This window comes from Protopterus annectens, chromosome 4.part1 (genome assembly GCF_019279795.1).
Source record: "Protopterus annectens isolate FY-2018-M chromosome 4.part1, PAN1.0, whole genome shotgun sequence".
NCBI classification, from domain to species: Eukaryota; Metazoa; Chordata; order Ceratodontiformes; family Protopteridae; genus Protopterus; species Protopterus annectens.
The window spans coordinates 515,036,447-515,059,566 of record NC_056734.1 but is presented as its reverse complement, the minus strand read 5'-3'; the positions used below and the strand labels follow the sequence as shown (position 1 = coordinate 515,059,566).

Sequence of the window (23,120 nt, the reverse complement as noted above, 5' to 3'; positions counted from 1 at the left end):
TAACTTTTACTGACAATGGTAAGGAGCAAGAAAAAGTTTCTCCAATGGGGTACTTAGCTTTGTTGAAGACTTCGGTTCTGAAACTCGAAAATGAAAATTTCCGGAGTCGGCCGACCGGCACTTGTGAACTGCTTCTGCTTCGGGCACCGCACGGCAAGATAGACTGACATAATGGCATCGGCTGCATGTTTTATACTCCTGACGGCCTGACATCATGGAAGAAGGGACAGCAACCGACAGAGGACCCAAGACTGTTAATCAGGCCGACTGAGGGCAACCTGCCAGCAGATTACCCAAATGTAATGACTGCAACAGTGAAACACGAAGAACATCTAAGTAGTCATGGTAAGGCACAAAACTAACCGACTAGAAGATTTCAGCCTGGGAGGCCCCTCACTCCAAACACATGGCAACTAGAAATTGTGCTCTTCCCTCACATCCTTCTCATAAGGGTTTTTTTTTTTTTTGTGGGGCTTCCTCCATAAGCTTGGCCAATGCCATGGTAGCCTTGAAAGCACACAGCCTTTCCATGCAATGCAGCTTTTGACTGATGTGAACACAGTAAGGACATTTAGGAAAGTCACACCTAGGTCTCAAAAAACAGGCACCATAAGTGGAAGTCTTTATGTGGGTCTGCTTACTACATGTAATACAGCTAGAAGCTTTAGCATCCGATATCCATACCAGATGGCTGAAATACTTCCAAAAGTATAAATGTGCACAAAAATAATCATTTCCCAAACGGGTTACTTACCTGAAAAGTCCAGAAACCAAGCTAAAAAATAGAACAAAGGTTAGCACAATATTCTTGTCTGCACTCATGCTACAGTGGGGGAAAAATAAAGTAAAATGCAAGGTAACATCCATCTTACACCATGGATGCATTGATATTCAGATGTGAGGCTGTCCACCTTCACAGGAAGGAGAAGGACGCAAATCTCTGGAAGTCTGTGCAGAAATCAGGCCCTTCTGAAGCAGAAGCAGCAAGACGTTACTACTGCAACTATGGATGACACAATGAAAATTTCAGGTTGTACAGTTCAATCATTTTACTTTTCGTATAATTACTCTTTATCCCCTCAAACTTGATCTTAAGCTGGGACTTTTAGCATGTGTTTGGCAGTTAAAGGCTCTGAAGAACAGGACTGCAAAAATGTTAGGTCTTCTTCCTTACTCTGTCAAGGATCTTATTCTCCCTGTCACGAAGGCTGCAGACCTTGTTGGACTTGCAGTAGCTCCTCACTGGCATCCATGAACACCACAAGTGGGTGTAACAGGGCTCTTACATAAGAATTTACAGAAATTCTCCACCCTGTGAAACATGAACAGGCTTCCTAAAAATGATATGGTATGCTTAGGAGCTCCCTGTACCTATATCCCAGCCAGGGTGTATTCCTTGGCTTCTCATTTAAAGTAGCTCTACATCTTCTTAAGAGCATTTCAAAATAAACTATCTTCTGATGGGGATGCAAAAGATGGGGTGTTCTTAGTGTCGAGCTCAAATGGCAGAAGTGGTGGGGGACCAGACATGATCCATGTGGGCCAGTTATTTCACCTGACTCTAGAGTCTGGATCTTCAGAAAAGGAGAGGATCCCCCCTTTTGAAGAGGGGGACCACTAACACTGATGTTTTTAGTAGATGACTGAATGTTCAAGAAAACCTTACGCAAGTTTCACTAAACATGGTGCGGGAACCTGATATGTTTGAAAGGGGTCTTGTCTAGCAGTTACTGAGAGAAGATGGCAGACATCTACTTTTACTCAGACTACTGTGGACTGACACCACCTTGGGAAAGCACTGGGATGCAAATGGACACCTATGACATCAATTCAAGACTACGACCTTCTCATGAGCAAGGACCGAGTGGATGCCACCCTGTCTCTTAAAACATATCAGCAGTGGAACCAGGCATCCACAAAGCAGCATCTGAAATGGCTGTTACTTGAAAGGATTCAGTCAATCTGCTCATGAACTGCAGCAAAGAACTAAAGATCGTGGGGACAGATACTGTTGGGGTCTGCCTGGGCTGAAGGGGGAAGTGCATCAAGCCTGGAAATTCAGGACAGCCATTAACTTTCAGCAGCTGAAGTCTAATGTACCATTACTGCAACAGTGATACATATGATGAACATACACATTTTTTTTTTTTTTTTTTTTTTTTTTTAACTGTCGTGTAATATTCAGCACAAATGAGATGCTTTACTGTCATAAGGAGCAGTACAAATTATCATAGTTGATCCATATTCCACTGATTACTGCACATAAAGGAGTCATCCAAAAAGCTTAGAAAAAAAAGTCCCATTATTCAAATTTTAGCATTAGTCATCACCATTTTAAGCTTAAAATAATACCACTGAAGTATGTGTCCCAGTAAATAACTACTACAAAAGCTAATCTTTTAATTAATGCTAGACTTCATAAGCACAAGAATTCGCAGTGTTTTTTTTTTTTTTGCTAGTCACCACGAAAAGCAGACACCAGCAGCTCCTATCCTTTCTCTTTGGTTACCCACTATCCTCATACTGTTTGTGTATATTCTCCTGCTCTGCACTTTACCCTTCCCTGAACTCATTTCTAGCCGCACTCATAATTGCCTTTCCTAGTGCACCTGCCCTATTTTACTGTCTTCAGACTCTTGCATATTAATTTTCTTTTGTTTTGCCCTGCTTTTAGCTGCTAGTAATACCTCTCTCTCCCCCTGCAAAGCCCCTCACTATTATAGCTTATTTTAAACATACAGCATTGGGTTTCCTTCAAGTAAATCTACTTGTGTAGCTTGAGGCCAGTGTCCTTTTGTATGCTTACTTCTGCTCATATTTTCTTTTTATTTTATTTATGATGACTATACCTTTAGAAACTTTATATCCTTGTCTCAAGCTAGTTTTTCACTATCTTTTCTGATTGTTTCTATGACTTCATCTTGACCAGGGTGCTAGCCTGCTCACCCGTTCACGCTAGGGCTCACTTCGCTCCCCTACCTTACCCCCATTCCCACACACCCCATTACAATTACCTTTATACCTAACTATCCCTCCCCTTCTTGTCCCACTAGCCACTACAATTCCACTTCCTGCCTATTGCCACATCCACCTTACTAATTCTGTCAATCTTGTCAACACCACTTCATCCATACCACCGTCTCTCTACCTACTCTATCCGACCATATTTTATTCCAACATGTATTTTCTAATATCTTCTACACTACTCCTTATTTTCTCTATCTCCACCTCTTAACACTCCAATCTCACTGACCCACTCCTATGTTCACCAACTTCTCACTCATACAACATATATCCAACTACTTCATCTTTTACTATCTCCCCTAATCTCTTTACTACCTCTATCTCTAGTCTATATAAAATATCCATAATACAGGTTTTTAAACCCTCCGACAAAGCTATGTCAAAACTATACAAACTCCATCTAGCATCTACTACACACAAAATTGCAAACACACCAAAGGTGAATGAACGCCAGGAATACAGGATACTGTGCTGGAAACACTTAATTTATTGACATAAAATAGGTTGAGCGCTTTCTACAGAAGTAAATCTGTCTTCTTCAGAACATCATAGCATGGAATCATGACGCTTATATATCATAATTGAAGTAAAAAGCCCGCCCTAAATTGTAATTAAACAATAAATCAATTATTAAAACAGTGCTATCTTACACATTTCATACAAATGCAATGTATACATCTTGCTACATAACCACACTGAAAATATAGTTCATATAATTTCGAACCCTACTAATCTAAAAGCAATAAATATCTAAATCACTATTTTATATATACTAAATAAGCAAAATCACAAATTATTAAAAACAGTTATATAATGCCATTTGATTATTTTTCTAAAAGTGGAATAAAATGCCTTCTAAAGTGGCTATCAATCAAGATATGTATAATATATATCAATCATGATATTGGTAGAAAAAATATTTGTGAGTTGAATTTATAAAATAAAATATATATATATGTAACATATTGCCCAATGCATGTAACACATTATGTGACATATGATATATAATATATAATATAATATATGACATACAATATAATATGGAATGCAAACATTATATAATTACTGTAATAAATATAACAACATATTGCACAATTTATTGAACTAAACCCTGACTAGTGGTTTTGTAGGAATCATTTCATTAAGGCCTGGGGGGGTGGCTGCATCCAACCTTATCTGCCACCTGATTTTCCCCAACAACAGCTTTTATGTTACCCCCTGGGTTGGGGAAAACAACATCTAGAATTGCAAACTTGAATAGCTTGCACTGTGGACTATTAATAAGATGTCTTGATAGTGCATTATTAATGTCACACTTCCTTATACAGTATATATGATCATATATCCTGTTTTAAGACATCCGTCTTACCCACATAGAAACTCTTGCAGGTTTGACAAACACTTAAATATATAACATGCTTAGATAAACAATTACCATTAGAAACCAAATCTTACTCTTTAAACAATTGTTCAAAGTGATGTTGGGTGTATCCAAAATATAATTGCAATAATTACATTGGCCACATCTTCTAGTGCCTGTCCTCTTCACATTAATGTTTTTCTGGAATTTAGATTTTAATTCAATTATTCTTTTAAGTTATTTCCAGTTTTATACACGTGTGGCTCATCAGTAATCTTGCTTTTAATGGTCTGATCTCTGGTCATGATATTCCAATTTGTGGTAATAATCTTTTTTACCTCTTTTGAATATTTACCATATTGGATAATACATGACCTTGTGTATGTGTTTGTATTTTTGCTCTCAGCCGCTTCCCTCTGACCCGCTATATTCGAACTAATATCTCCTACGGGGTGTAGATTTGGATATACCCACCCCCAAAGTGGCTTATATTTTAATCCCATTCATTCTTGACATATCCTGTAATGTCTTTCACCATATTTGGATATCCTTGTCCAAGAACAACTGGCCAATATATTCCAATTCTTGGTCCACTATATGTCTCTCAGTAGTCATGCGTGCAGCAATGCACTGCCCCTTGATAATGCCCTCTTGGTGTTATATGTGTGCACTACTATAGTGCAGGTAGCCATTACTAAAAGTATCTTTTCTGTGGATTTTGGAGTGAAATTCATTGTCCTTGCTGTAGATCTGGACATCCAAGTAATTTATACTGTGCCTATCATATTGATGGGTGAATTTGAGGTAATCCTAGTATTGTTGATGTAACTAATGAATTCATACAATACTTCAACTTCACCTTCAAAGTATAAAGATATCGTCCAAATAACGGACATATCTTTTAATAGAGGACATCAATTTGAATTTAAAATGAATTCACTTCCCAATCCAACAGTACCATATTGGCATAAATAGCACAGGCAGTGCCCATGGCTACCCGTTTTCTGTCTATAATACTCCCCTCATAATAGATGTAATTATGGTCTAGAACAATGTCCATAAATTCTGTGAGGAGGGAGATGTCATCTGGCCTAGTCCACTCACCCTCATACTACTAATAAATCTAGATATTCCGTCATCCTTAGGAATACAGGAAAATAAATCCTGTACATCTATTGTCACATAAATTAATCTGGGGACCATAGTTCCTTTTAAACAGGCCCAAAACTCCAGGAGTCTTTCATAATATGTTCAACTATATCTTAAATATGTTTGAGTTGATAGTGGATGACTTGTCCAAGGTTAAAGGCTTTACTGGCATTGCCAGATATGGTAGAGCGAAAGGGTGGATCATATATATCCTTGTGGACCTTAGGAATGCCCGTAATAGTCGCCAGAATGGGAAATTCAACTTTAAGAAATCTATATAGATCTTCATTTATTCTATTTTCCACTATGAATTCTTCTAAGTATGAATCAATTCGACTGTGGGCTATGTTGACCTCATTTATAGAAGAGGGAGTATACTGTGTGGAATTATTTAGAAGATTGAAAATTTTACTTTTATATTGTTCCTGATCATAGAATACTATTCCCCCACCCTTGTCCGCAGTAAGAATGCGAATATTACTATATTATTGTCACACAGTGCTTGAATAGCATCCATCATGTCATTACCAAATTGTTGCCCTTTGTATTTGTACTTACATTTGTTATATAAGGAATATACCTCAGTATTTACTACATTTTCAAAAGATGTCAGTGTGTTACACATGGGTGAAAAGTACTCTTTTTCTTGAGTCCCTCAATCTGATTTGAACTAATACTGTTCTGATTTTTAAAAAATATACCCAAATTTAATTTTCTCAAACAATTTTAATTCAACTAGGGTATCTGTTATCTTTATTACGTTGTTTTCGATGGATTCCATGCAGGAGATGCTTAATGTTTCCAATCACTGACATCTTTTGAAAATGTAGTAAATACTGAGGTATATTCCTTATATAACAAATGTAAGTACAAATACAAAGGGCAACAATTTGGTAATGACATGATGGATGCTATTCAAGCACTGTGTGACAATAATATTCTTACTGGGACAAGGGTGGGGAATAGTATTCTATGATCAGGAACAATATAAAAGTAAAATTTTCAATCTTCTAAATAATTCCACAGTATACTCCTTCTATAAATGAGGTCAACATAGCCCACAGTCAATTGATTCATACTTAGAAGAATTCATAGTGGAAAATAGAATAAATGAAGATCTATATAGATTTCTTAAAGTTGAATTTCCCATTCTGGCGGCATTCCTAAGGTCCACAAGGATATATATGATCCACCCTTCGTCCTATCATATCTGGCAGTGCCAGTAAAGCCTTTACCTGGACAAGTCATCCACTATAAACTCAAACATATTTATGATATAGTTGAACATATTATGAAAGACTCCTGGGAGTTTTGGGCCTGTTTAAAAGAACTATGGTCCCCAGATTAATTTATGTGACAATAGATGTACAGGATTTATTTTCCTGTATTCCTAAGGATGACGGAATATCTAGATTTATTAGTAGTATGCGAGGTGAGTGGATTAGGGCCCATGACATCTCCTCCTCACAGAATTTATGGACATTGTTCTAGACCATAATTACATCTATTATGAGGGGTATTATAGACAGAAACGGGGTAGCCATGGGCACTGCCTATTTATGCCAATATGGTACTGTTGGATTGGGAAGTGGAATTCATTTTAAATTCAAATTGGATGTCCTCTATTAAAAGATATGTCCGTTATTTGACGATATCTTTATACTTTGGGAAGGTGAAGTTGAAGTATTGTATGAATTCATTAGTTACATCAACAATACTGATTACCTCAAATTCACCCATCAATATGATAGGCACAGTATAAATTACTTGGATGTCCAGATCTACAGCAAGGACAATGAATTTCACTCCAAAATCCACAGGCTACCTGCACTATGGCATTATCAAGGGCAGTGCATGACTACTGAGAGACATATAGTGGACCAAGAATTGGAATATATTGGCCAGTTGTTCTTGGACAAGGATATCCACCCAATATGGTGAAAGACATTACAGGATATGTCAAGAATGAATGGGGATTAAAATATAAGCCACAATCTACACCCGAGGAGATATTAGTTCAATATAGCGGGTCAGAAAATACAAACACATACACAAGGTCATGTATTATCCAATATGGTAAATATTCAAAAGAGGTAAAAAGATTATTACCACAAATTGGAATATCATGACCAGTGATCAGACCATTAAAAGCAAGATTACTGATGAGCCACACTTGTATAAAACTGGAAATAACTTAAAAGAATAATTGAATTAAAATCTAAATTCAGAAAACATTAATGTGAAGAGGACAGGCACTAGAAGATGTGGCCAATGTAATTATTGCAATTATATTTTGGATACACCCAACATCACTTTGAACAATTGTTTAAAGAGTAAGATTTGGTTTTCTAATGGTAATTGTTTATCTAAGCATGTTATATATTTAAGTGTTTGTCAAACCTGCAAGAGTTTCTATGTGTAAGAATGGGTAAGGCGGGCTGTCTTAAAACAGGATATATGATCATATATACTGTATAAGGAAGTGTGACATTAATAATGCACTATCAAGACATCTTATTAATAAGTCCACAGTGCAAGCTATTCAAGTTTGCAATTCTAGATGTTGTTTTCCCAACCCGAGGGGGGAACAAAAAAACTGTTGTTGGGGGACGGGGAAACAGGTGGGAGGTAAGGTTGGATGCACCCCCAGGCCTTAATGAAATGATTCCTACAAAACCACTAGTCAGGGTTTAGTTCAATAAATTGTGCAATATGTTGTTATATTTATTACAGTAATTATATAATGTTTGCATTCCATATTATATTGTATGTCATATATTATATTATATATTATATATCATATGTCACATAATGTGTTACATGCATTGGGCAATATGTTACATATATATATATTTTATTTTATAAATTCAACTCACAAATATTTTTTTTCTACCAATATCATGATTGATATATATTATACATATCTTGATTGATAGCCACTTTAGAAGGCATTTTATTCCACTTTTAGAAAAATAATCAAATGGCATTATATAACTGTTTTTAATAATTTGTGATTTTGCTTATTTAGTATATATAAAATAGTGATTTAGATATTTATTGCTTTTTAGATTAGTAGGGTTCAAATTATATGAACTATATTTTCAGTGTGGTTATGTAGCAAGATGTATACATTGCATTTGTATGAAATGTGTAAGATAGCACTGTTTTAATAATTGATTTATTGTTTAATTACAATTTAGGACTTCAATTATGATATATAAGCGTCATGATTCCATGCTATGATGTTCTGAAGAAGACAGATTTACTTCTGTAGAAAGCGCTCAACCTATTTTATGTCAATAAATTAAGTGTTTCCAGCACAGTATCCTGTATTCCTGGCGTTCATTCACCTTTGGTGTGTTTGCAATTTTGTTGTTTCGCTGGGATTATCATCTTTATCTACTACACACACTCTCCTCACTAAAAACCTACTTTTTTCTGGAGATATCCATCCCAACCCTAGCCCCCTCTTTTCTCCCCAAAACTACCTCTACACTGCCCCCATCTTACTCCTTTAACAGTCACCAACCTCAGTCACAACAATCTCCATCCAAATACTTAACTATTTACTCATTGAATATTCAGAGTCTAGCAAATAAAGTCACTGAGCTGCACTCATGGATAGCTCTCAATACCCCTCACATCCTCTCGAAATACTCCCACCAGGTTATAATATCTTCCAATCTGATATACCTGTAAAAAAGGGTGGTGGCGTGGCCATCCTCTACTCAAACATTCTTAACCTCTCACCATACCCTTCCCCAATTCCTGGCTTCCTCCCAGCTGAAATAATCATCCTTAACTGCCATCTGAATCCCCACAAAAAACCTGCAATTGCCTCTATCTACCTTCCTCCTGGTAACAATCTGCCCATTCTTGAAAACATCCTATCCTGGTTCTCCCACAACATACCATATGAGACACTTATCCTTGGTGATGTCAACATTGATTGGTCCAAACTTACAACTGACTCCCCCCAACTCGGTATCCACCTACACGGCTTCCACCAACTTATAACATCTCCCACTCGCTTCCATAAACATTCCTCTTCCAGCTCCACCATAAACTGGATCCTTACCAATTCCCCCCACCTTACCAGACCCCTCAGTGATCATCTCCCTACCACCATCTTAAGACACTACTCCCATATTCCTAAACCCCACCTTATCAAAAGACAGTCAAAAACTATCAACTTTCAATTCATCCCAATTTAACTCCATTCTCCACAACATAGATTGGTCCATTCTAAAACACCTCCCCCTAAACGATGCTGTAAGCACTTTCAATAGCATCTTCATGAATACTCTAAACTCCTTACCTCATTCTAGGAAGATCAGAGTAAAATCAAACCATGCTCCCTGGCTCTCCAAAGACACTAGGTCCCTTATGAAACAGAGATCATGCTTGGAAAACCTGGACTAAAACTAAACCACTTTTTCTTCAAAAATACAAGCAACTGAGGAACCTTGCAAAAAACATACAACTAATGACAAAAAGTTACACTATAGCTCTGCTCAGCTTAACAAATCCAATCCTCAAAAATTTTGGTCAACTATCAACATCATCCTATCCTGGAAAAAGTACAGTTTTGTACCTACCATAAATGTAGATGTCCGATAGATATGCAACTGCAGTCATAACATATGGGTTTGTCCTGCCTCAGGCAGCCCTCGGTCGGCCGAATTCCAAAGTCTGGGTCTGGCGTCGGCTGGTGTCGCCTCCTCTCCGACGTCACCACGGCTGGAGTATAAAGGCATCAGCCGACGCCATCTTCTTCAGTGTTTCTTGCCCCAGATGCCAGGTGCCCTCCTAGGAAGGCTAAATTTGGTAAATGGATAAAAAATAATCCCAAACATGCACAACAGTAATAAGCAGATACACCATAGGAATACCCCCAGCTAATGGGAAAAGGGGTAGGGACCCAAAAAGAAGGATACAGAGGGGTAGGAGGGTGGGAAAATCCAACTGCAGTTGCATATCTATCGGACATCTACATTTATGGTAGGTACAAAACTGTACTATGTCCTTCAAGAATGCAACTGCAGTCATAACATATGGGTTGAATACCATAGCTAAGCTGGGGGTGGATGGAACTAAGATAAGGATGGTGTAGCTAAAATCCCCTGCAGGACTGCCGAAGCAAAGCCTGCTCGGGATCTGGAATATAAGGGCAGGTTGTAGTGCTTGGTAAATGTATGCACGGAGCTCCATGTAGCAGCCTCTAAAATGTCCTTTGTTGCCACTCCTCTTAGGAAAGCTGTGGAAGTGGCCATAGCTCTGGTGGAATGTGGCCTAATATTGGCTGGCACACCTTTTCCATGGAAAGAATAGCAGAATCTTATGCAATGTCCAATCCATTTTGAAATGGTTTGTTTGGAGATTGCTTTTCCTTGCACTCCAGCAGCATAGGCTACAAACAGTTGGTCAGACTTTCTGGTGGCCTTAGTTCTGTCCAAGTAGTAACGAAGCTGTCTGTGTATGTCCAAAGTATGCAGTAGCTTTCCCCCCCATTTTGAGGATTGGGGAAGAATGCAGGCAGGTGAATAGCTTGATTTAGAGACACCCTGGAAATAACTTTGGGCATGAATGTAGGATTGGTTCTTAGGGAAACTCTGTCTTGATGAAAAATGAGGAAGGGGGGCACTGCCATGAGTGCCTGTATCTCCGAAACTCTTCTTGCAGATGTGACTGCCAATAAGAAGGCAGTCTTCCATGAAAGAAATTGCATTTCTGAACTTGCTGCTGGCTCAAATGGAGGAAGAGTTAATTTTTCCAACACATAATTGAGGTCCCATGCAGGTACTGGCTGTTTTCTGGAAGGTTTGATATTCTTTATTCCTCTTAGAAACTGTCTTAGCAACGGATGAGAAAACACTGGAGGGTCACAGTTGTATTTTGCTGAGATTGCTGAGGCATGAATCTTTATTGAAGGGTATGAAAGCCCAGTATGAAGTAGTTCTGCCAAGTATTCTAAAATCTGGGGTATACTCGGTAATGCTGTGTCCTGACCCCTGTTGGCATTCCAGATGCTGAATCTCTTCCATTTGGCTGAATATGTTTTTCTTGTGGAAGGCCTGCGTGCTTCCAGCAGGATTTCTTGAACTGATTTTGAGAGAATTAGGAGGAGAAATCATGTTAGCCTCCAGGCTGTCAGATGTAATGATTTCAGGTCTTGATGTACAGTCCTGTAATTGTGTTGTGCTAGGAGCAGGGGCCATGGGGTCAGAGGCCATGGTTCGGTCCGAGTTATGGTCAATAGCAATGGGTACCAATGCTGCCTTTGCCAGTCTGGAGCTATCAAAATACCTGTCGGTTGTTCTGCTTTGATCTTCACTATCAGGTGATGATTTAAATGGGAGGCGAAAAGATCTACATCCGGTCTTCCCCATGTCCTTGTCAGTTGAGAAAAAATGTGAGGATGCAGCATCCATTCGTGTGGATCCATGAAATTTGTGCTCAGGTTGTCTGCCAGTACATTGTCCTTGCCTGGTACAAACTGGGATTGTAGATGTATCTTCAGGCTCAGGGACTTTTCCCAGAGAAGCATTGTTAGTCTGCAGAGGGGATAAAAATGAGTGCCTCCCTGCTTGTTTATGTACCACATGACAGTGGTGTTGTCCGTCCTTATCAGTAAATGTCCTTGTTGTAGTGATTTTTCGAAAGTCTCGATTGCATGTATCACTGCCAACATTTCCTTTTGGTTTATGTGCAGGTGTCTTTCCTTTGGTGTCCATTGCCCTTCAATGCATCTGTCCTCCATGTGCGCCCCCCCATCCATGGTCTGAGGCGTCTGTTGTAATCATATGGCCTGCTTGAGATCTGTTGAAAGACGTGCCTATGTTTTGCTGACTGGCTTGAGCCCACCATAAAAATTCTTTTTGCAGACATGGAATAAGTGGGATTATGTCCTCTAGGCTTTGGCTGTGTTGAGACCATAAGTTTTTTAAATACCATTGCAGCTTTCTCATATGAAGTCTTGCCAAAGGTATCAGAAGGATGCAAGATGCCATGAACCCCAGGGCCTGCAGGATTTTCCTTGCAGTCAGCTGGGAGAGTTTTGCTAGGCCTTTGAAGTACTCTGGTAAATGCTGCTGTTTTTCCTCTGTGAGGTAGGCCATTTGGTTTTCTGTGTCCAATTTGGCTCCTAAGAATATAACCTGTTGGGATGGCAGTAGTTTTGACTTCTGAATGTTGCCCGTGTATCCCAAGGCCTGCAGTAGATGCATGACATAGTCCAAATTTTCTTTTAAGGTTTGTTTGTTGTCTGCTTGTATGAGGCAGTCCAAGTAGGGGTATATTTGAATCCCCTGCAGTCTGCACAGTGTGCCACTACTGATGCCAGGCATTTCGTGAACACTCTGGGGGCAGTAGATAAGCCAAACGGCAATGCTGAGAATTGATAATGCTCTGTCCCTGCAAGAAATCTGAGGTATCTTCTGCAGCTTTGTCTGACAGGGACATGCAGGTATGCCTCCTTGAGGTCCAGAGTGACCAGCCAAGACTCCTTGCCCAGCATGGGAAGGAGTTGCTGCAACGTCAGCATTTTGAACTTTGGCACTATGAGAAAAGTGTTTAGAGATGACAAGTCCAGTATGGGTCTCCATTTGTTTTCTTTTCTTGGAACAAGGAACAGCCTTGAATAAAATCCTTGGCCTTGCTCCTGAGGAAGAACCCTTTCTATTGCTTTTATACTTAACAGCGTTGGAAACTTGAGAGAGTGCCTCTGCCCTTTGATGATGTGGCAGGTTTGGCATGCCTTGTCTTACTGGTAATGTGTGGAAGTGGAATCTGTAACCTTTGTCTATCAAATCCAGAATCCAGTTGTCCTTGGTTAAAATATGCCAGTTTTGTGAGAATAAGTATAATTTTCCGCCCAAGGGTGCTTCTCTTTGAACCTTTGTAGGCGGAATGAAAATCAAGTCATTGCTATTGTCCTTGTGGTGCAGCTGAACTGTCTGTACCACTTCTTTGATTTGGAGGTTGCTATTGGCGGCCCCTGTAAGATCCTCGGTATTGCCCTCTACCTCGGGCACGTCTGCTTTTTCCCCTTTGAAACTTGTCTGAGCCGGGGAAGGACCAATTCTTTGAGGGCCAGTTTCTCCTGAATCTGGGTGGCTGAACCTGAAGGAAATCCTTGACTGTCTGTACTGACTTTGCTTTTTCCTCTATGGATTTCAATACATCCTGTGCATTAGCACCAAAAAGCTTCTGTTTTTCCAAAGGTGCATCAAGTAACTTTACTTTAACATGGTCAGGCAAAGACTGATCCTTTAACCAAGCATGTCTACGTATCACAGCCCCAGTCATAGCTGCCCTACATAAAGCTTCCAGTGCATCATAACCACACTGAAGAAAATGGTTATTAACCTGCTGAGAGTTATGTATATGATCCTGCAATGCCTTTTTATCAATAGGCTCAGGAGAGGCTAACTTTTTCTGTAAATCCAGGAGAAAATCCTGGTACTGAAACATGTGAAAAAGGCAATTTAGTGACCTCATGGCCAGGGTAGTAGAAGTATATACTTCTTTTACCCCATCTCTCCAGGGACGTTGCTTCCCTGTCTGCTGGCAGTGGGTTTTTGGCAGAGGAGGTAGCCACTCCCTTGGGGCCCTGTGAAATAGTTTCTAGATCCACAGAGTGGGCCTTAAAAAGGTGCTTGTGGGTGTCAGGGACCCTATAATATCTGTCCGGCTTGACAGGAGCCGGAGGAAGAGAATCAGGGTTAGCACTGGAGTCAGAGAAAACATCATCCAAAACATCCATAACAGGTGGAATAGCTAAAGGCCTGTGCTGGGGAAGCTTGAGGAAGGTACGAAGCCTTTTCCTGGAGTCAGAGAATTCCTGACCCTGCCATTGAAAATGTTCTCATGGAATGCAGGACTTCACCAAAAGAGAAATCCTCAGGAGGGGAGGCAGAGGGAATTGATTCCTCAGCATCAGAGTCCTCGTAGGCCTGGAAGGATTCTTCTTGGTTATCAGAATGTTCAGAATCCCCAGAGGCTTCATCCGAAAAGAGGTCGTCCGCCTGCTCAGTTCTAGGCCTTTTCTCTGCAGGTGGCTGAGAACCCCTCTCCGGATGAGGCTGAGACCCCCTGATAAGGGAAATAAGATCAGCAGCCAGAGACATGATTTGCTTATCAGACGAAGGGGCCTGGGCAGTAGGTCTAGGATGGGCCTTGGCCTGACTGGTGGCCTTAGCACGTGCAAAGGCCTTGATGGACATGGATACAGGAGGCCTAGCAGCCCCACGTGCAGGCGTAACCTTGTCCCCAGAAATGGTGTCGGGTAAATCCAGAACTTCGGTTTCCGGAGGAAAATCAACAACCGGCACCGGAGAGATCTCAGAGACTGAAGGTCATGTTAACGCTGTGTCGTCGGCCTGGAGCGGTAGATTTACCACTTCCGAAGGAACCGGAGCACTAGCAGAGGGTTTGGGAGAAGCATCAGTAGTGGACGCTGGCCGAGGATGTCGGTCCCGGTCCTTGCGTTTTTTAGCAGATTGGGTAGTCGGTTGATCCGACGGCATGATATACGCAAAAGATTCACCGAAAAAGTCCTCAGCGAATTCTGCCCGGTGCCTGAGAGTGCGCTTATTAAAGCAGGCACAGGCAGCACAGGCCGAGACGTCGTGGTCTGGGCCCAGGCAAGGAAGGCAGAGAGAATGGAAGTCCTTATGAGGTATTTGTTTACCACAAGACAAACAATTAACTTTCTCAATTTGTTCTGACATCGGCTGAGGCAAGAATAAATGTTCCCCAACGGGGTACTTAGCTTTTAGATGACTTCGGTACTGAAAACACAGGAGCTGACCGACCGGCACTTGCGAACTGCTTCTGCTTCGGGCACCGTGTGGCAAGAAAGAGTGAAGAAGATGTCGTTGGCCGATGCCTTTATACTCCAGCCGTGGTGACGTCGGAGAGGAGGCGACACCAGCCGACGCCAGACCCAGACTTTGGAATTCGGCCGACCGAGGGCTGCCTGAGGTAGGACAACCACTATGTTATGACTGCAGTTGCATTCTTGAAGGACATCCCTCTAATCCCTCCCCATACCCTAAATCTTCCTCTCAGGAAATAGCTACCCTCCTGAATAAACACCATCTCTTCCATCCAAAATCTGGTAACCTCTAAGCCAAACTCTACATCGACACCCACCTCTCCAAGTCCCACTAACACAACTTTGTTTCCTTTTGAGCCAGTTCCCATTACTTGCATCAAATCTCTACTACTCAAGCTAAAACCTTGCTCTCCTTCCACTGACAATCTATCTCCCTACATTCCTCAAACTTGCTGCTGACTCAATTGCCTATCCTGTATCTATAATAATTAATCGATCTATTCTGGAATCAACTGTCCCCACCCTTTGGAAATCTTTCTTCACTATCCCTCTTCATAAAGGTGGAAACTCCACTCAAACTACCGACTCATTGACATTCTGTCCCCCCTCTGCAAGATATTAGAAAAATGTATTCACTCACAGCTTCTCAATCACCTCCTCACACACCACTTATTTACCCCTACCGAACATGGACTTCGTCCTCACCACAGCACCACCACTGCCCTCCTCTCCTTCACTCATATCTTTGCAGAGGCCCTAAACAACAAACTCATTTCCTGTCTCTTCCTAGATCTCTCCAAAGCCTTCGATATGGTCTCTCATCCTCTACTACTATCCAAACTCGCAAATCTCCACCTATCCCCTTTCTGCACTTACCTGGTTTAATAGTTACCTATCTGGCAGGGAACAATCTGTCAAATGGCTCTGATCCTCCTCACCTTTCCTTCCCATCTCCACTGGTGTTCCCCAAGGCTCCATCTTGGGACCCCCCCCCCCCTTTTTTTTTTTTAAACATCTTCACCAATGATCTTTACACCTCATGCAAAGAATCCTCCCTTATTCAGTACGCCGACGACTCCACACTTATATCCATCTCAAATAACATTCCTGAACTACACTCCCTGACCCAACAGGCCCTACTATCCACTGAACAATGGCTCTCTCACAACCTATTGATCCTAAATCCCAAAAAGACCTAACTCCTACTTTTCCTTCCCCGTTCTCTTTCTCATCACAAAACCTCCTTTTTTATTTACATCTAACAATACAAATATCCAACCTGACACCCACACAACTCCTAGGGGTCATTATCGATGACATACTCAAGTTCAATCTACACATACTCCAATGTATTAAAAAAACAAACCAGAAACTAGGTCTGCTATATTGGAACAAAAAATTCCTAACCCCTGAACCTAGACTTACCCTGGGCCAGGCCACTCCTCCTCACCTCCCTCTTATATGCCTCCCCAGTTCTTACCAATATCCAGGCCTCCACTCTAAACAAACTGCAATAGACTTACCATAAAATAGCTATATTCATTACTAACTCCACATACAACTCACACTACTGCATTTCTTTAAACTCTCTTCAATGGCTTGAACTTCCCCAGTTTCTGCTATCTTATCAATTTCATATGCTACACTCTATTCTTTATAAACCCTCCTTCTGTCCCATCTCTATCTTCCTTAGTCTCCATCTACATCCCATCCCAGATCCTCCATACTTCTAACCAACAATTACTTGATATCTTCGTTTGTGTCTTTCGGCTTTTCCCGGTTAGGGGTCACCACAGGGGAACTCCGGTCCGCTGATTGACAGATTTTTTTACGTGCAGAGTTTGCCAGCCCTGACGCACAACCTTCAATGAAGGTATGCCCATTCATGCATGTCTCCACACAGAAGACACTCTAGCTGAGAATCCAACAGCACAATGTCTTGCTGTGAGGTGACAACGCTACTTGATATCTACCAACCAAAAAGGTCAGTAGGCAAACTACTCTACAAACACTCTCTTGCCCATGCTTGGAACAAACCTCCCCTTGACTTACATTCAATCTCCCACACCTCACAATTTAAAAATGAACTAAAAGCTTATTTTCTCAATTCCAGAACCTGCCCTTTATGACCCTACTTAGTCTTCCTTCCCTTTATGTACCCTCAAAAGGACCATACTTAGTACCTCATTACACCTCTCTCTCCAATGCGTCTACTATGCATTTGCACAATTTTATACAAACAAAAAATGTTCATTGTTGACCTATTGAACTATATCAGTGTAAAATTGTTACTTAAGCTTCTTTTAAATGCAACTAACTTTATGCATGTATCCCAACATATGTGAATTGTTTTGCTATAACTGCTATTATATCAATATTGTTTAAAATTGTACTTGTTTTAAAATGTATTTCTGGAGCTTTTCTCCTCAGGTCTCCACTGAAAATGGGCCACAAGCCCAGTTGGACAAACCCGGTTAACAAATGTCAATAAATAAATAAATATGAAATAAATAAAAAGCAAAGCAATATTATCTTGTCTACCTAAATCTATTAAGGACTTTTATTCCACTTTCTAAAAATGTTTATACTATATGCCTCAGCCGGTTTTAAAACTGCTTTACCAAAAATTTTGTACTAAGATGGCATAACCGCACTAAACTTTAAACTCACAATCAAAAATCTAATGATTACTGCAGCTATTTTTTTAATTTGTGCAATTCTGCAGACTACCTTCTTTGACAAGCAAACAGCAGGCCATTTCCTTGCATGGAAGGAAAGTATTTCAACAAAAGCATCAAGTAAACAACCATAGATTTACTGTAGTACTATATACGTGTGCGCACACACACATGCACATACATACATATATACACTACACTTGACCTGAATTTCTGAAGACAGCAAGTAAGCAAGAGGAAAGGATATGTAGTATCAGACTGCTTTGCTTACCTTTTCAGCAGTGGTCGCAGTCCATGGTGCATCCCTCACCACAAAGCCTCTTGATGGAGCAGATGCCCTGACTTCATCCTGTTCCCTGGGCTTCATAAAGGACTGAAGAGTCTCATTTTCCACAACATCAGACATCTACAACACAAATGCAACCATTTTTGGGTTTGTTTAAACTCTGGATATTTTTTGTAAAGTATGGCTTCATAAGATGCACAATTACAAAAAATGCTTTTCCTAAATGAGAATTACATGCATAATGTAAAACTGTAAGGTCTGTTCTAAAACTCAACAGCAGTAAAAGACTTGCTATACACTACACTTTGTAAACAAATGTTATATTTGGCAGATAAGATAACCCTCTTGGATAGGTCCTTGGTTGGATATTCCTCTACCACTTAAAAATCAGCTGATCCCCCGGCAAAACTCCCACAGTGGAAATCACCATGTCTGTAAAATACTTGTGATCCAATAGAGCAAACTTATCAGCACACCCCTTGATTCAGCAGTCTGCATCAAACCACCTCAAGGCAAATCAAGAAAAGTTGCATTTAAAACACTGCATCATTAAATAACAAATTTAAAGGACGGAAGCACAAACCAACAAATCCCAAAGAGTTGAAACAATAGCACTGAAACCCATCAATGATAAAAATCACATCATGCCAAACTAGTCAGACTTGAAAATGGCACAAACAAGTACCCTTTTTTAGCTGTGCTCAGCTGACATGTTGGGGGAAGAGTGAAAATCTGAAAGCATCAGTAGTCAGATGAGGAGGATGTCTGCCTGTGGACAATTCTCATAAATTAGGAATTACAGAGGCGAGGATTAGAAAAACTTTGGAAATAGCACATTCCGGGGGGGGGGGGGGGACCAAAGGCAAGTATCCCCAGGTTCTATAGTCTTCAACTAAGAAAGAAGACTGCTCAGGGCTCAAGACTACAGTACCCTTAGGAACTTACAACTGCAGCTGGTACAGTATAACCACTGTTGCATTCATTCTTGCCTAGGAAGTTCAGCCATTCCAACTACTACAGCTTTACTTTCACCCTACTGCTCTCAATCAACAACCTTTCATTCACCAGGATGGTGGTGGTATACATGAGGGTGCAACTGAAATCTTCAGATCATTCTGCCCTGACTGGTACAGGAACACTTACACACCTAAGAAAAACATTGTGCCATGTTCAGACTAATATTCACTGTTATAGTCATAGCATTTGGGAAGATTTAACGGCTCTGACTGGGTTACTATTACAGCAGACTGTGGATGAATGTCTTGGCAAAACATGCTCAGGCTGTGGATGCAAAACCTATGCTGTGTTTGAAACAGATACAGAGTAGGCTGCTGGGTACTGACCCACTCCGTTCCCAAGGCAGGCTGTGGTTGATACAGCACCTCTGATGAAATGGACCTTGACATGGCCTGACAAGTGTTCCATGGAAAATGAAGCAAAAGCAAATATAGTGAGCAAGACATTTTGATAAGGTCTGCTTATTGCAAAGCCTATCTGAATCATTTACTTGATTCTTTCTATCCGAAGCTTAGTATCTAACTGACGGTTCATTACGTCATGAAAGTACAGTTGTGCAAATCGAATTTACCATAAAAGTAGATGTTCGAATGACCTCTGCTGCAGTAGCCTTAGCTATATGGGTTATATCCTGCCAAGGATATAACTGACCAAAATTCCAAACCTAAAGGGCACCTTCCATGTGCCCAAAATGTCAAGCAGCTCAGAATGAGCTGAAAGACAAGTTTGGGCGCAAAGCCCTTCACAGCTTTCATGTCTTGCCAGCAGAGAGAGGGAGGGCTTAGCCCTGAAAGGACAATGCTAGGAATAAAAAAAATGTCCACCTCCTGGCATAAAAACACAAAAAAGGATGATGGAGGTAGGGAGCGGCTACTGCAGCAGTGATCATTTTGAATGTCTACTGTTATGAAAAGTTCAACTTATACAAATGTACTACGTTTTTCATAGAAATTAGTACTGCAGCAGCTTACCTATATACAACTGCTACAAAAACACGAACTTTGAACAAAGTGAATCCGCTTAGGCTGAACGCTTATCCAATTCGCTTTATTAAAATAAAATGAAGCGTTTGAAATTTAAAATACGCTTTTCGTCCTAAAACAATATTCAGACTTCTTCAGACTAACTGACAAACATCTGCGTAATGATTTTAAATTTAAACAATTTCTTTTCATTACGTAGATGTTTGTCAGTTACTCTGAAGAAGTCCGAATATTGTTTTAGGACGAAAAGCGTATTTTAAATTTCAAACGCTTCATTTTATTTTAATAAAGCTTACCTATATAGTTAGATTATCATAGTTAACTATATTTGGGAGGAGGAAGGGTCCAGGACCCCTTGAGAACGGTCCTAGCAAAAACATGACCTAGGCCTAGAGAAGGAATCAATATTGTTTTGTAGATGTACAAAAGGACCATGCAATACTTCTTAAACACGTCTAAATTCTAACGCTTTCCAAAAAGCCATACATGAAGCCAAGCCCCTGGTTGACTGGGCCTCCACCCTGCCTGGAATAGATTTGTCATGGTGAGTATAAGGTAAACAGTCTTAGACAACCATTTAGAAATACTCCCTTTTGACACAGGTTGTCCCTTCTTACCTTCACAAGTAAGGAACAACTGATTCAAATATCTGAAATATTTAGCTCTGCTAAGATAGTGCCAGAGTTGTCTGTGGACACCCAAAGTATGGAGTATCCTTTCTCCCTCATTTTTAGGCTTCGATTCGGAGTGGTGAAATAGCCGTCTCAGGGGGAACCGGAGCACTCGCGGTAGGTTTTGGTGTGGAGTCGGTGGAAGACGCGGGCCGAGGATGTCGGTCCCGGTCTTTTCGTTTCTTAGGAGTCTGCGATGTCAGAAGTTCCGACGGCATTGTATAAGCAAATTTATCGCCGAAAAAGTCTTCAGCGAACTCCGCCTGGCGCCTGAGAGAGCACTTATTGAAGCGAGCACAGGCGACACAGGCCGAGACGTCATGGTCTGGGCCAAGGCAAGGAAGACCGTAAGAGTGGAAATCCTTATGAGGTATTTGTTTACCACAGGACAGACAATTGTTAACTTTTTCAGTAATTTCTGACATCGGCTGAGGCAAGAAAAGGTCCCCAACGGGGTACTTGGCTTTTTTGATGACTTCAGATTCGAAGAATACAGGAGCTGATCGACCGGCACTTGCGAACTGCTTCTGCTTCGGGCACCGCGTGGCAAGAAAGACTGAAGAAAATGGCGTCGGCTGATGCTTATATACTCCAGCCGCTCTGACGTCGGAGAGAAATGCGACATCAGCCGACGTCAGACCCAGACTTTGGAATCCGGCCGACCGAGGGCTGCCTGAGGCAGGACAACCCATATGTTATGACTGCAGTTGCATTCTTGAAGGACATCGAGGCACGCACAGAAGACAATGGTGCTCGGTCCAAACCATGAACATGAAAACAAAAAGGGACCAGCACGCAACAGCAGCAAGATACAATTCCAAATAATTTATTTCAAGGTTGCTATAAGTCACCCTTCCATAAACATGCACAAACCAGTTTCGGCTGTTAAAGCCTTTATCAATGTGACTTCTTTGTTAATCCAAAAACATTAGCATACACAAGCACCTTAACATCCTGGCCCTCTACTTATACGCTTATGTTAAAGTGGTATCAACCTATTGGAACTTGTATAATGGGTACATATACAGTGTACAATTGAGAACATATTCATCAGAAATATGCTTATGGTACATATTTAAACCACATGCACCTGACAACCTGAAAATTTACAATTACTTATTCATGAATATTATTATTCATGTTTATAGAATAGATGGCTAATGTAATATATAGCCAGAATATTCTTATGTTGTTTTTTTACAAGAATCAAAAAAATATATATTTTTGAAATGAGTCTATATGGTGTATATGGAATGTGATTATGAGATAGTGAGTTGAATGTTTAAGTGTCCGATGATCATTATTTGAACATATACAGCCTGCCTATTAAGGGCCAACACTGATATTAGAAATAATTCACTGGACTATCCATCATGTACTTGATGTTCATTTAATCCTGGCTTGAAGAAAGCCCCAAGAGTGGTAATCCATTTGTTCTCCATATTATTAAGTTTCGTATGCCACCCGATCTTGAAATTCCTATAAAGTTGGATTTTATCTATTATAATAAACCTAAATGACGCTCCTGTGTGATGTTGACTGTTTATATAGAGCATTGGTAATCCTTCTATTTCTGATGGAACTCAAATGTTCACTAATCCTAATTCTGATGGGTCTAGAGGTCTGCCCAACATAAAACGCAGAACAAGTACATTGTGCCAAATATATCACCCAATCAGAGCTGCAATTCCCGAAGATGTTAATATTGAACATCTTCGGGGTATTTTTGCTGGTAAATTCTTTCATCTTACTAATGTATTGACAAAAACTGCAATGTCCACAAGGGTAACAACCCAGTAAGGCATCACCAAAAAGTGTTGTTTGTAGTTTAGTGACTGGTGTGAACCTTTAATATTTTTTTAGCTGAGACTGAATAGTACGTCCCCTGCGGTAAGAAAAAGCGCAGGTTTCAGGAAGAATGTCATTAAGGAATGGATTCGACTGTAGTATATCCCAATGTTTGTTCACAATTTGTCTAAACCAGGATGTGTTGTTACCATACGTGGTGACTAATCTAATGGGCTGCCTACCTTGCGTGGTAACTTCCTGTGATTTTTTATACTTAAGTAAATCTGATCTTCCCCTGGCTTGAATCTGTTTGGCCGTATTGGTTA

The 23,120-nt window shown here is 40.5% G+C and overlaps 1 protein-coding gene across 1 annotated transcript in view; it reads right to left on the bottom strand.

Moving 5' to 3' along the window:
* Window positions 1-23,120, bottom strand: part of LOC122801243 (high density lipoprotein binding protein) — a 1,918,659-nt gene that overhangs the window by 127,786 nt on the left and 1,767,753 nt on the right. The window contains exon 27 of the mRNA XM_044070795.1: window positions 18,321-18,455. Coding sequence (XP_043926730.1) covers window positions 18,321-18,455 — 135 coding nt within the window. The remainder of the gene's footprint in view (window positions 1-18,320; window positions 18,456-23,120) is intronic.